The sequence below is a fragment of the Salvelinus namaycush genome, chromosome 8 (genome assembly GCF_016432855.1).
Source record: "Salvelinus namaycush isolate Seneca chromosome 8, SaNama_1.0, whole genome shotgun sequence".
Classification (NCBI taxonomy): domain Eukaryota; kingdom Metazoa; phylum Chordata; class Actinopteri; order Salmoniformes; family Salmonidae; genus Salvelinus; species Salvelinus namaycush.
In genome coordinates this window covers 58,075,089-58,087,561 of record NC_052314.1, presented here as the reverse complement: position 1 = coordinate 58,087,561, position 12,473 = coordinate 58,075,089, and the positions used below count along the sequence as shown (strand labels likewise).

At 42.5% G+C, this 12,473-nt stretch overlaps 1 protein-coding gene across 1 annotated transcript; it reads right to left on the bottom strand.

The window, feature by feature from the left end:
• Window positions 1-7,657: 7,657 nt before the first annotated feature.
• On the bottom strand, window positions 7,658-10,691 carry LOC120052949. The gene is made up of 3 exons (XM_039000192.1): window positions 10,105-10,691; window positions 9,541-9,671; window positions 7,658-9,349 (listed from the first exon to the last, which is right to left on the bottom strand). Exons 1-3 carry the CDS (start codon window positions 10,343-10,345, stop codon window positions 8,129-8,131), a joined length of 1,593 nt encoding a protein of 530 aa, XP_038856120.1. The 5' UTR covers window positions 10,346-10,691; the 3' UTR covers window positions 7,658-8,128.
• Between the last annotated feature and the right edge of the window lie 1,782 nt (window positions 10,692-12,473).

The following is a 12,473-nucleotide window of genomic DNA, read 5'->3' as shown; positions in this document are numbered from 1 at the left end:
CTACACTGTATTTCTGATCAATTTGATGTTATTTTAATGCACAAAAAAATTTGCTTTTCTTTCAAAAACAAGAATTTCTAAGTGACCCCAAACTTTTGAACCGTAGTGTGTGTATGTATGTATGTATATTTATTTTTTTACTGACATTAGAGTATTTTGTGTAGATCAATGACCAGAAATTACAATTCAATCCATTTCAATCCCACTTTGTAATGCAACAAAATGTGAAGACTTCAAGGGGGTGTAGACTTTCTATAGGCACTGAACATGAAGAGGTCGAGGAACTGCTTCTCTAATATAAATCCTGACCACGCCTGTAGGCGATGTCATAGCGACGATAGCTAGCTAAGCTCACACGCAGAAACACATCATCGGGTATAACGGTTGTGTCCTGCCGGACTGTGCACGTGCAGACCGTCAAATCCAAGGCACTCCTTTGATATAAAGTTGTTTTTGACAAAAATTAGAACAGGTTGTTGTAATGACATGTTCAGCTACTTGAGACATTGGAATCTATATCGTGCCTTCAGATTTTGAGAAAATTTAACAACTAACTTCTCCCATTGACTTCCCAAACCCCTGTCTGGTCTGTCGAATGTGCTGTGCAAGGTGTTCCTGTGTTGGCCACTTGGAACTGGGTTTGAAAACTCTGTGGTATTGCCCATAATTGAGGGTTGTGCCACCAAATGTTTAGAGTATAGAGTAAGTTCCTATTAAGTGCCAAATAAAGTAACATGGTTGACGATTTCATCCTCCTTGTGACAGGGGGAATGGAAGCTTGTGTGCAACAGGGAGGGGCAATCGAATGTGAGCTTCACAACAAAAATCATTGTTAAAACATGTCTAGCCTATCTATCTATGGGTAACAAGGTTGACGTGTTATGCTCGACCTGCTCAGTTTTCCAACACAAAACGCCAGAAAATGGCCAAAAAGAGTAGAACCAGCTCAGCTTAGATGTTCAATGTTTCTTTAGAATTTTTTAAAAGGAATAGTTTCACTATATTAAAACGAGTTCACGTAACAGGGTTGACCTTAAAATGAGGGACAGACATTTCATATGATTAGATGAACCACTAATCACATTAAATAAATAACAATGTTCAGAAATGACTTGGTGAAAGCAACAATATAACTATGGCTTTACAATGATGGTGTTAAGTGGGTTCAAATATTCCTAGAAAGTCACAGAAGGCCATGTCAAAATGCTGAATTGTGGCACATTAGGCAGTCTTTATTCATATAGAAAAATCAGATTTATGAAATTTTCCATGTGGTCTATATTAAAAGGAATATTAAGTTAAAAGGCTTTTAAATGTAATATTGGTGCACCATTTCTACTTAAAATATCAAAGGGATGCACAAGGTACTCATTTGGTTTAACGACCCTTGAAGTAGTCAAAGTGTCCATGTTTGTAACAATCTTGAAAAGTATACCATAGAACCTCAATCTTCCAGTGTCACCATATATACTTCCAAAGCCTTCTTGAAGTCTATGGAGTTAAAAGTTAAAGTGGGGGGACCAGACATACGTCCCTGTCCCATTCAGAATCCTGCATGCTATTGCCTTAGCTTGGTGTCAATGGCTGACTCCATTCATAGACGCGAACTGCTTTAGCGCTTAGAGCGTTGGGCCAGTAACCGAAAGTTTGCTGGATCGAATCCACGAACTGACAAGGTAAAAATCTGTCGTTCTGCCCCTCAGCGAGGCAGTTAGCGCCCGGGGAACGGTGGGTTGAAGACGTGGATGTCGATTAAGGTAGCCCCCCGCACCTCTCTGATTCATAGGGGTTGGGTTAAATGTGGAAGACATTTCAGTTGAACAACTGACTAGGTATCCCCTTTTCCTTTCCCTATTGACGATAGTATCTTCTGAGCAGGGTAGTTTTGTTTCAACATTAACATTCATCGCTTGCGGTAAGGTTTTGGAAACATAAGGAACGTATCTTTCATATCAGCAAGAAACAATTTACTACAGACCTTTTATAGGGTTAGGGTTCCCACACAGACATATTACAGTGCTTGTTTATGGAAAACAGAAGGAAGACCGAGTGGAATACCTGTGCTAATTAGCTATATGTGTCTCCAAAACCTGTGTAAACGGAAGACGGACTCCACAAACACGTCACTGAAAAATACTGGTCGGTTGCAACTGTGTTAAATCCAGTTAATGCAGTGTACAGTAAGTGTGTATTTTGCATTTGTGAAATAATTTTAATATGATATGAAAGCAAACGGTTTATGTTTCTAGAACAGTACCGCAATTGAGAATCGATTCATGTTTAGAAATAGTATTTGGCTGTTTTGGCTTCCAGAGCCAATTCACCTTTAAACAGAACATATTAGGTCCTTGGACTATAATGAGTAACATTAGGCTACTTTAGTCCAATATTGGGCTAACTCTATGCATACATTTTCAGTTAAGCAGAATCCCCCCAAAATGTATTCCGTATTGCCCCTAAAACTGCAATTCACTTTCATATTTCTCAATTATTTTATTTTTAAAAATAAATATAAATAATATTCTATGGTGTATGTTGTGAGAAATGCCGATTTCATTGGATATCTTCCCATGGCAGGCCACCATTATATAATTGTCGGAACTGTTTATGATGTTGTACTTGAACATCAAAACATACACAAGGCCAAAAGTCTGTGGATACCCACTTGTTGAACATCTCATTCCAAAATCATGGGCATTAATATGGAGTTGGTGCCCCCTTTGCTGCTATAACAGCCTCCACTCTTCTGGGAAGGCTTTCCACTAGATGTTGGAACATTGCTGCAGGGATTTGCTTCCATTCAGCCACAAGAGCATTAGTGAGGTTGGGCACTGATAAGAACACGTTTCCGCCTGGCTCGCAGTTGGTGTTCCAATTCATCCCAAAGGTTTTCGATGGAGTTGAGGTCAGGGCTCTGTGCAGGCCAGTCAAGTTCTTCCACACCGATCTTGACAAACCATTTCTGTATGGACCTCGCTTTGTGCACGGGGCATTGTCATGCTGAAACAGGAATGGGCCTTCCACAAACTGTTGTCACAAAGTTGGAAGCACAGAATCATCTAGAATGTCACTATGCTGTAGTGTTAAGATTTCCCTTCACTGGAACTAAGGGACCAAGCCCGAACCATGAAAAACAGCCCTAGACCATTATTCTTCCTTCACCAAACTTTACAGTTGGCACTATGCATTTGGGAGAGGCAGCGTTTTCCTGGCATCCGCCAAACTTGTCCTTTGGACTGCCAGATGGTGAAGAATGATTCATCACTTCAGAGACCACGTTTCCACTGCTCCAGAGTCCAATGGCAGCGAGCTTTACACCACTCCAGCCGATGCTTGGCATTGCCCATGGTTATCTTGGGCTTGCGTGCGGCTGCTTGTACATGGAAAGCCATTTCATGAAGCTACCGACAAACAGTTCTTGTTCTGACGTTGCTTCCAGAGGAAGTTTGGAACTCGGTAGTGAGTGTTGCAACCGAGGACAGACAATTTTTACGAGCTATGCGCTTCAGCACTCGTCGGTCCCGTTCTATGAGCTTGTGTAACCGATGTGAAATAGCTAGCTAGTTAGCGGTGGTGCGTGCTAATAGCGTTTCAATCAGGGACATCACTCGCTCTGAGACCTGAAGCAGTTGTTCCCCTTGCTCTGCAAGGGCCGCGGCTTTTGTGGCAGGGATGGGTAACGATGCTTCGTGGGTGTCAGTTGTCTATGTGTGCAGAGGGTTCCTGGTTCGAGCCCGGCGAGGGGACGGACGAAAGCTATACTGTTACATTGGTGCTGTGACCCGGATCACTGGTTGCTGCGGAAAAAGGAGGTGGTCAAAAGGGGGGTGAGTGTAACTGATGTGAAATGGCTAGCTAGTTAGCGGTGGTGCGCGCTAATAGCGTTTCAATCGGGTGACGTCACTCGCTCTGAGACCTGAAGTAGTTGTTCCCCTTGCAGAGGCGCGATGGGTAACGATGCTTCGTGGGTGTCAGTTGTCTATGTGTGCAGAGGGTCCCTGGTGCGAACCCGGGTCAGGGCGAGGGGACGGACAAAATCTATACTGTTACACTTGTGTGGCCTACCACTTCGTGGCTGAGCCATTGCTGCTTCTTGACGTTTCCACTTCACAATAACAGCACTTACAGTTGACCGGGGCCACTCTAGAAGGGCAGAAATTGGACAAACGGGCCATTCTACTGCCACTGTTTGTCTATGGAGATTGCATGCTCGATTGTATACACCTGTCAGCAATGGGTGTATAACTTTTGGCCATGTAGTGTAGGTGTGAAAATCAAATTTTCTGTGTTATCATATTTGATTCAGCAGATATTACAGAAAATACATTGTCTGGTTATGGTGGAATAGCAAAATGAGGTTTGAGGTTGTGCATGACATCCTTGTAGTCATTGACCATCAAAACACAAGGGTGGGTATACATCAACTTTTCTGTAGTATCATGTTTGATTTTGGAGATATGACACAAAACACATTATTTGGTTATGGAGGAATGGGAAAAAAGCCTCCATGATGAGTTTTTTTTTACGATGGTTCCATATGTGTTCAGGGCCCCAAAACTGTACTTGTGTACCAACGGTGTGTGACCGAGGAGCTGGGTTCATCCGAGCGTTCTGACCTCACAACTGCAGTCAAGCACCTAATCTAACTGGCTAAAGTTGGCTAGTTACTTCCAGACACAAGAGAACAACTCACTCTGACCATTTTACTCGCCCTATCAGAGCTGGTTAGGCTGTTTTCATGTTATGTATAGCGTTGGTGACAAGCTGCGCTGGCAACAATTTAATGACTTTTTTTGCCGACGTTTACTGACACCGGTCATATTTAACGGGTGTTGCGCGTTCGTAAATTAAACCGTTATTCTGCGCTCTCTGGCACAGACAAAAGTAGATAGGTAAAGTGTAATGTTCTCATGAAAAAAGTAACATTTTCCACATATTGCCAGGGCTATTCTGCAAAAATTTACCTCTTGCCGTTACTCTGTATCTGTCGAGTATCTTGACACTTCTGGGGCTGGCGAGGACGCGTTCCCGCGACACCTTCATTTCCAGTAGCTGTAGTTTCCTCCTCAATGCCCTGTTTTCTTTCTGGCCTTGAGTTATTTCCAAACGAAACACTTCATAATCGTCGTCTACGACTTTACAGATCTCTGCCACGGCTGCATTCGCTAGTACCTCCATGATGGAGGCTATTTGAGTGTGAAAAACCATACAGTTCGAGTTAGCCATGTTAGCAGCTAGCTAACATGAACGTTACCTAGATGGCATCTATCAGTCAAATCCTATCTCCAAATCGAATTAAAGACTACATGGGATAAGTATGTGATGCTGTACAGTTAAATGAGTCATATTTCGAGTTCCATTGTTGTATAAATAAAAACGCTAACGTGTTCTTGATTCCTGTTTACTTCTTCTTTGGAGTTTAACGGCGGTTGGCATCCAGTATGTTGCATTACCTCCCCCAACTGGACTATAATATAAATCCATTATATAAAATAAATTGGGAAAAAAGACCCAACTAACCCTACACTAATTAAAAACCCACTACCCCATTCCACTACTTTGACGCTATCTGCTCCTGATACACGAAAGTGTAATGAACAACTTCACCATGGTCAAAGGGATATTAAATGTCTGCTTTAAAAAAATATATATTGAAATACCTATAGATGCCCTTCTTTGCGAGGCATTGAAAAACCTCCCAAGTATTTGTGGTTGAATCTGTGTTTGAAGTTAAATGCAGCAAGAGGGAGAAATGGTCTAGAATACTTTTGGGCTCCTGAGTGGCACAGCGGTCTACGGCACTGCATCTCAGTGCTAGAGACGTTACTACAGACCCTGGTTCGATTCCAGGCTGTATCCCAACCGGACGTGATTGGGAGTCCCATAGGGCGGCGCACAATTGGCACAGCGTCGTCTGGGTTAGGCCACCATTGCAAATAAGAATTTGTTCTTAACTGACGTGCCTAGTTAAAGGTTAAATACATTTTTTTTTTTTACTTTTCTGAAGTCATATTTGGCTGTAAAGGCTAGCATAAGGGACAATAAATTGCTAGCCACAATCAAACAATCAAATGTATTTAAAAAGCCCTTTTTACATCAGCAGAAGTCAAAGTGCTATACAGAAACCCAGCCTGAAACACCCAAATAGCAAGCAATGCAGATGTAGAAGCACAATGAGGTTCATTTTGAGAAAAGATAGCTAACCTTGTTAGCTACCTAGGTATAACTAACTAGCTAGCTAATTTAATTTCTCACGGTTATAAAGCAAACAAAATGTTGATTAAAAACAGCATATTATTGACCTAAATAGTTAGCTGTGTTAGCCCAGTCTCTATAATATCTAGAGTCAGGGTCCAGGGCCAGGGATTGCCTTCAGAAAGTATTCGCACCCCTTGACTTTTTCCACATTTTGTTGTTACAGCCTGAATTGAAAATGCATTAAATTTAGTGTTTTTGTCACTGGCCTACAAACAATACCCCATCATGTCAAATTGGGATTATGTTTTTTGAAATTTTTACTAATTAATTAGTAATTAAGTATTCTACCCCTTTATGGCAAGTCTAAATAAGTTCAGCAATAAAGTTTAACAGTATTTTTTAATGACTTCATCTCTGTACTACACACATGCAATTATCTACAAGGTCCATCAGTCGAACAGCGAATTTCAAACACAGATTCAACCACAAAGACCAGGGAGGTTTTCCAATGCCTCGCAAAGAAGGTCACATATAGCTATTTAAAAAAAAAAATGTAAGCAGACACTGAATATCCCTTTGAGCATTAAGTTATTCATTACACTTTGGATGGTGTATCAATACACAGTCACTACAAAGATACAGGCGTCCTTCCTAACTCAGTTGCCAGAGAGGAAGGAAACCGCTCAGGGATTCAATCATGAGGCCAGTGGTGACTTTAAAATAGTTAGAGTTTAATGGCTGTGACAGGAGAAAACTGAGGATGGCTCAAGAAAGTTGTAGATACTCCACAATACTAACCTAATTGACAGAGTGAAAATAAGAAAGCCTCTACAGAATAACACAATTCCTATACATGCATCCTGTTTGCAACAAGGCACTAAAGTAATACTGTAAAAAATGTTAAAAAAGTGTTATGTTTGGGGCAAATCCAATACAACACATTACTGAGTACCACTCACCATATTTTCAAGCATAGTGATGGCTGCATCATGTTATGGGTATGCTTGTAATGGTTAAGGACTGTGGGGTTTTTCAGGATAAAAGAGAAACAGAAGTTAAGAGTTAAGTACAGGCAAAAATCCTAGAGGAAAACCTGGTACAGTATGCTTTCCTCCAGACACCGGGAAAGAATTCACCTTTCAGCAGGACAATAACCTAAATCATAAGGCAAAATATACACTTACCAAGACAACAAATGTCTTGACTTAAATCAGCTTGAAAATCTATGGCAAGAGTTGAAAATGGCTGTCTAGCAATTGAAGAATTTTTAAAAATAATAATGTGCAAATATTGTACAATCCATGTATACAAAGCTCTTAGAGAATTACCCAGAAAGACTCACAGATGTAAACACTGCCAAAGGTGATTATAACATGTTTTGACTCAGGATTGTGAATGTACGTAAATTAGATAACTGTATTCCATTTAACAAATTTGCAAACATTTCTAAAAACAGAGCTGTAACACAACAAAATGTGGAATAAGTCAAGGGATATGAATCATTTCTGAAGACACTGTATTTCCAGCCTCCAAACATGGAAATGGAAAGAGACATCTGTCACACAAACCACCACAACGTGTAATGACATTTTGAAGATTTTCATTAGGTCAGAATTTATACTGCTGTCCACGCGTCTCTGTGTCAGCCATTCATCTCTGCCTTAGAAAAATGTCAGTGCCCTCGTCGACCCACATTGCATTTTGGAGAATAAGTTATACCACTCGTTTTCAAGTCCATTCGCAAATTGTTCATGCCTCTGATATGCGGTAGCCTAAATGAAAAATAAAGGTATAATAGCCTCCAGTTTTTTTTAACATTTTGTTTTAATTATTGTGATAGGCTCATGTTTTACCGGTACGGCGTAACCCCACTATTTATTTTGCTGGGACGCCGTCAGGACCGCCTTACTTTCATCCTGATTACATGTCACTATACAAGGGCCGTGTGCATTTTCTGCTGGTGTATCCTGAGGTAGCTCCTCTCTGAGAACCTCTTCCCGCAGTGTGTACAGACAAACGGCCTTTCTCCCGTGTGGACCTTCAGGTGCATCTTCAGCTGGTCCTGGCGGGAGAACCTCTTCTCGCACTGGGGGCAGCTAAACGGTTTCTCCCCTGTGTGGACCATCTGGTGCCTCTTCAGGTGGTCCTGGCGGGAGAACCTCTTCTCACACTGGGTACAACTGAAGGGGTTCTCCCCTGTGTGGACCCTCTGGTGGATCTCCACCTTCTGGAGGCACCTGAAGCCTTTGTTACAGAACATGCAGAAGAATCGTTTCTCTTTACTATTGCCTGATGTGGCTCCCCCTCCCTGAGCCTGGGCTCTAGCCCTGTTGTTTGAGTTCAATACCTGATCGAAATGGACACGGCCGTGTGAATCTGAAGGCCCCATCGACGTGGACACTGGATTGCGATCCCTGAACGCGTGTAAAGGAGAATTGGTTGTGACATTTAGATTTGTCTCTAAGCTTCCCCTGTAATCTAAGAAATCTCTGCCCTGTGAGTGTCCGTCTCCTAGGTGACTATCTGCATTCCATGTGGGAGGAGCATCGCCCTCTACTTTCACAGTCACTTCATCTACCACTATAACCTCCCCTTTCTTATCTAGGCACCCTTCGGAGTATACACTACTACTGTACCGGTTCCAGTCCCCTCTAGACAGATCAGTCTGGGTCTCTAAACCTAAGGATATGTTGCCAGGGTCCATCTCTGTATCATAAGAACAAGACAGATCATCAACCCCAGTGTCTAACACGTCACCATCTCCACGGGAATGAACCGTCCTCTGGCTCTGATGAAATACTGGTAAGTAATCTGAGCCAGGAGCAGGAGGACAGACAAGTGGCCCCAGCACCAGTCTCTCTGGGTCTGATCTGTGGTCTGATCTGTGGTCAGACCCTGTGTGTAAGAGCCGGTGTGTTACAGTTAAAGTCTCGGCGTCCGTCTCTGACTTGAAGGCGGCGTTGAGCATTCCACTGACCTCCGGGATGCTGCAACGGGTCCTAGCCTGGGGCACGGCGGCCAGGTCCTCTGTGGCTACAGGGGGCACCACTCCAGCCGCTGCTCCAGTCTGGATGTCTCTGCTGTGCCGTGGGTCCTCTCCTTCAGACCTCTCCTGCTTGACCCCAGGACCTGCAGCCTCTGCATCTACAGACTGACACAAGAACAGAGGAGGTTATAATCGGTACAATGGTTGAATTGGATGACAATGTCATAGGGAAGTCTCAAACCTCCCTAGAGCAGATAAATATTGTTGTAAGCCAGTGAATAGCTGAGGGGAGCATTTCTGAAATGATCAAGTCACATATGATGTACTGTAATTTTTTGTTACACTACGACACTAACCTCTATCACGATAACATGCTGGGTTGAGGTTCCACTCCCCTCATCTATAGATATGGGTTGGTCATTTCTCCACCCGTTGTGTCCCGCTGGCTTTACAACATTCCTGTGGCCTCCAGTGAGATGTCCTTCACCTAAGAGAGTGATTGGGGGAAAGGGGTGGTTAAATTAGATAATGTGAATGCTCAAAGCTATATTATACACTATTTACACAGTCTACAATTGGCAGGAATGTAAGGTAACACTTCTCATAACTTGTTGACATACTATTTATTGATTGATTGTTCCATCCGTCACATTATTTTTAAAAGTATGATAATAGTACATTCAGTAAATCAAGAATCTGGTTACAATATGAGAGTGTCTTTGTGCAATAAGAATTTGTTCTTAATTTGCCTGCCTCGTGAAATAAAAGTAAAATACAACAAATGCGCAAGATAGCCAAGTAATCAGGGGAAGTATTGCATACTATCAAAAACTGAGCAAGACACAATTCTAGGTAACACTTCTAAATACATGCGAAACGGAACGAGAGCCCCCGCAGCCTTGGCCTTCTGCAAAATGTACCTCTTGCCATTCCTCTGTATCGCTCTCGCATTGTCCTCTCTGCGCGCTCCCGTGCTACCTTCAGTTCCAGTAGCTGTAGTTTCCTCCTCAATGTCCTGTTTTCTTTCTGGCTTTGCGTTATTTCCAAACGAAACACTGCATAGTCGTCGTCTACGAGTTTACTGATCTCTGCCACGGCTGAATTCGCTAGTACCTCCATGATGGAGGCTATTTGAGTGTGAAAAACCATACAGTTAGCCATTGTTAGTTACCGTTAGCAGCTAGCGTTGCCTAGATAACGTCAATCAACCAAGTACTGTCTCCAACGCGAATTAAAGACTACATGGGGTAAATATGTGATGCTGTGCAGTTAAATTAGTAGTACTTTTAATTAACTTGGTGCTAATACACGTAAAAATTGCAACAATAAAAACGCTAACGTGGAAATTGTTCTTGGTCATTGTTTCCTGTAGGGAAAGGATGTTATTGGTTAGGGTCATAGTGCAAATGGTGTGGCTAAATAAAAAGGTATGCGCTCTGTTCTTTGCAATACGGTACCAGAGATACTGGATATAATGACGAGATGCTTGTATCCCCGCCCTAACAGTGGGATTCGTTGTCCACAGAGCTAAACGGCAGACTGTCAAGCACCAGCCTAACACGGAACCCAAACCGGCTGCGCGCGTGCACCATCGTGCATAAATATATTTTGTCCCCCTACACCAAACGCGATCATGACACGCAGGTTAAAATATCAAAACGAATTCTGAACCAAATTTATTTTGCTACGCGATGTGTCCGGTCTGGTCAGCATGTAATACCCAGACTACACCGCTCGCGTCGCGTGCACGAGCGTAGCAAAATAAATGTAGGAATATATGTTATTCAATTATTGCACCCACACTGCTCGCGTGCGCCAACGAGCGTATGCGTTGCCAAGGGCTAAAATAGAAGTCATTCCTATTTCTGACGCAGATCGCACTGCAAGTCCTGCCTCTCCCATCTCCTCATTGGTTTATAGAAGCAGATGATGATGTGCAAGTAGAAATACTGAATACTGTGTGAAAAAGAGCCGAAAAGTAAATAAAAACAATATGGGGACGAGGTAGGTAGATTGGATGAGCTATTTACAGATGGGCTATGTACAGCTGCAGCGATCGGTTAGCTGCTCAGATAGCTGAGGTTTAAAGTTAGTGAGGGAAACATAAGTCTCCAGCTTCAGCGATTTTTGTAATTCGTTCCAGTCATTGGCAGCAGAGAACTGGAAGGAAAGGCGGCCAAAGGAGGTGTTGGCTTTGGGGGTGACCAATGAGATATACCTGCTGGAGCACGTGCTACGGGTGGGTGTTGTTATCGTGACCAGTGAGCTGAGATAAGGCGGAGCTTTACATAGCAAAGACTTATAGATGACCTGGAGCCAATGGGTCTGGCGAAGAATATGTAGCAAAGGCCAGCCAATTAGAGCATACAGGTCGCAGTGGTGGGTGGTATATGGGGCTTTGGTGACAAAACAGATGGCACTGTGATAGACTGCATCCAGTTTGCTGAGTAGAGTGTTGAAGGCTATTTCATAAATGACATTGCCGAAGTCGAGGATGGGTAGGATAGTCAGTTTCCATCCCAGAGCTAGCACATCTAATTCAACTTGTCAACTAATCATCAAGCCCTTGACTAGGTGAATCAGTTGAACTAGTTCATGGCTAAAACATTGAAACATCTGGGGGTCCCTGAGGAGAGGTTTGAGAACCACTGGGCTAACAAAACTTCGGACCCTAGTTGGAGGGTAGTAATAAATCAGCTGTAAAACGGTTTTATATGAGCTATGATGGGACCAGATTGTTTCTAATCAGGTCATATGGTTTAAAAAAAATAGACATCTGCGATTGGACAATAGAACTAACGTGTGAGTTTGCTTTAAGCAGGGTGGCATTGTGTAGGCATATGCATCTGTAGTTAAAAAGTTACTCACACAGTATGTCATCACTATTGTGTTGATTGATTGATTCCAGGCAATAACTTTGGATTGATAAGGTCTAGGTAGACGATCCACCCAAAGTTTGAATATAAACTAAATTTGATCACATTCACATTTTTTCTTAACACAAATAAATAGGCCTATTTTAGGCTATAAATTCATAGCTTAAGATATAAATACACAACGTTACCGCTTCGTTTCCCCTGGCAGGAGGGGATCAGAGCCTATAGGCTTCTCTAGGCTACCTGAAGCTGTGGTTGTTATCAGTAGGCTACAGTTGATCAGACTGAAACACAGATTAATTGTGCACAAGTTGTCAAATCATGAAGCAAATCAGTGTAAACAACAGTACTTTGTCCCTATTTTCAATGCTTTTGTGTCAATATTTTTTATCACACTGAATCAAAAAGTGTTG

Excerpts from the sequence above, each read along its gene's own strand:
- LOC120052949 (XM_039000192.1), bottom strand. The coding sequence starts at position 10,345 with ATGGCTAACTGTATGGTTTTTCACACTCAAATAGCCTCCATCATGGAG. Across the intron at positions 9,672-10,104 it reads ATACAGAGGAATGGCAAGAG|GTGAAGGACATCTCACTGGA; the intron begins GTACATTTTGCA and ends TCACTCTCTTAG. Across the intron at positions 9,350-9,540 it reads AGCATGTTATCGTGATAGAG|TCTGTAGATGCAGAGGCTGC; the intron begins GTTAGTGTCGTA and ends TTCTTGTGTCAG.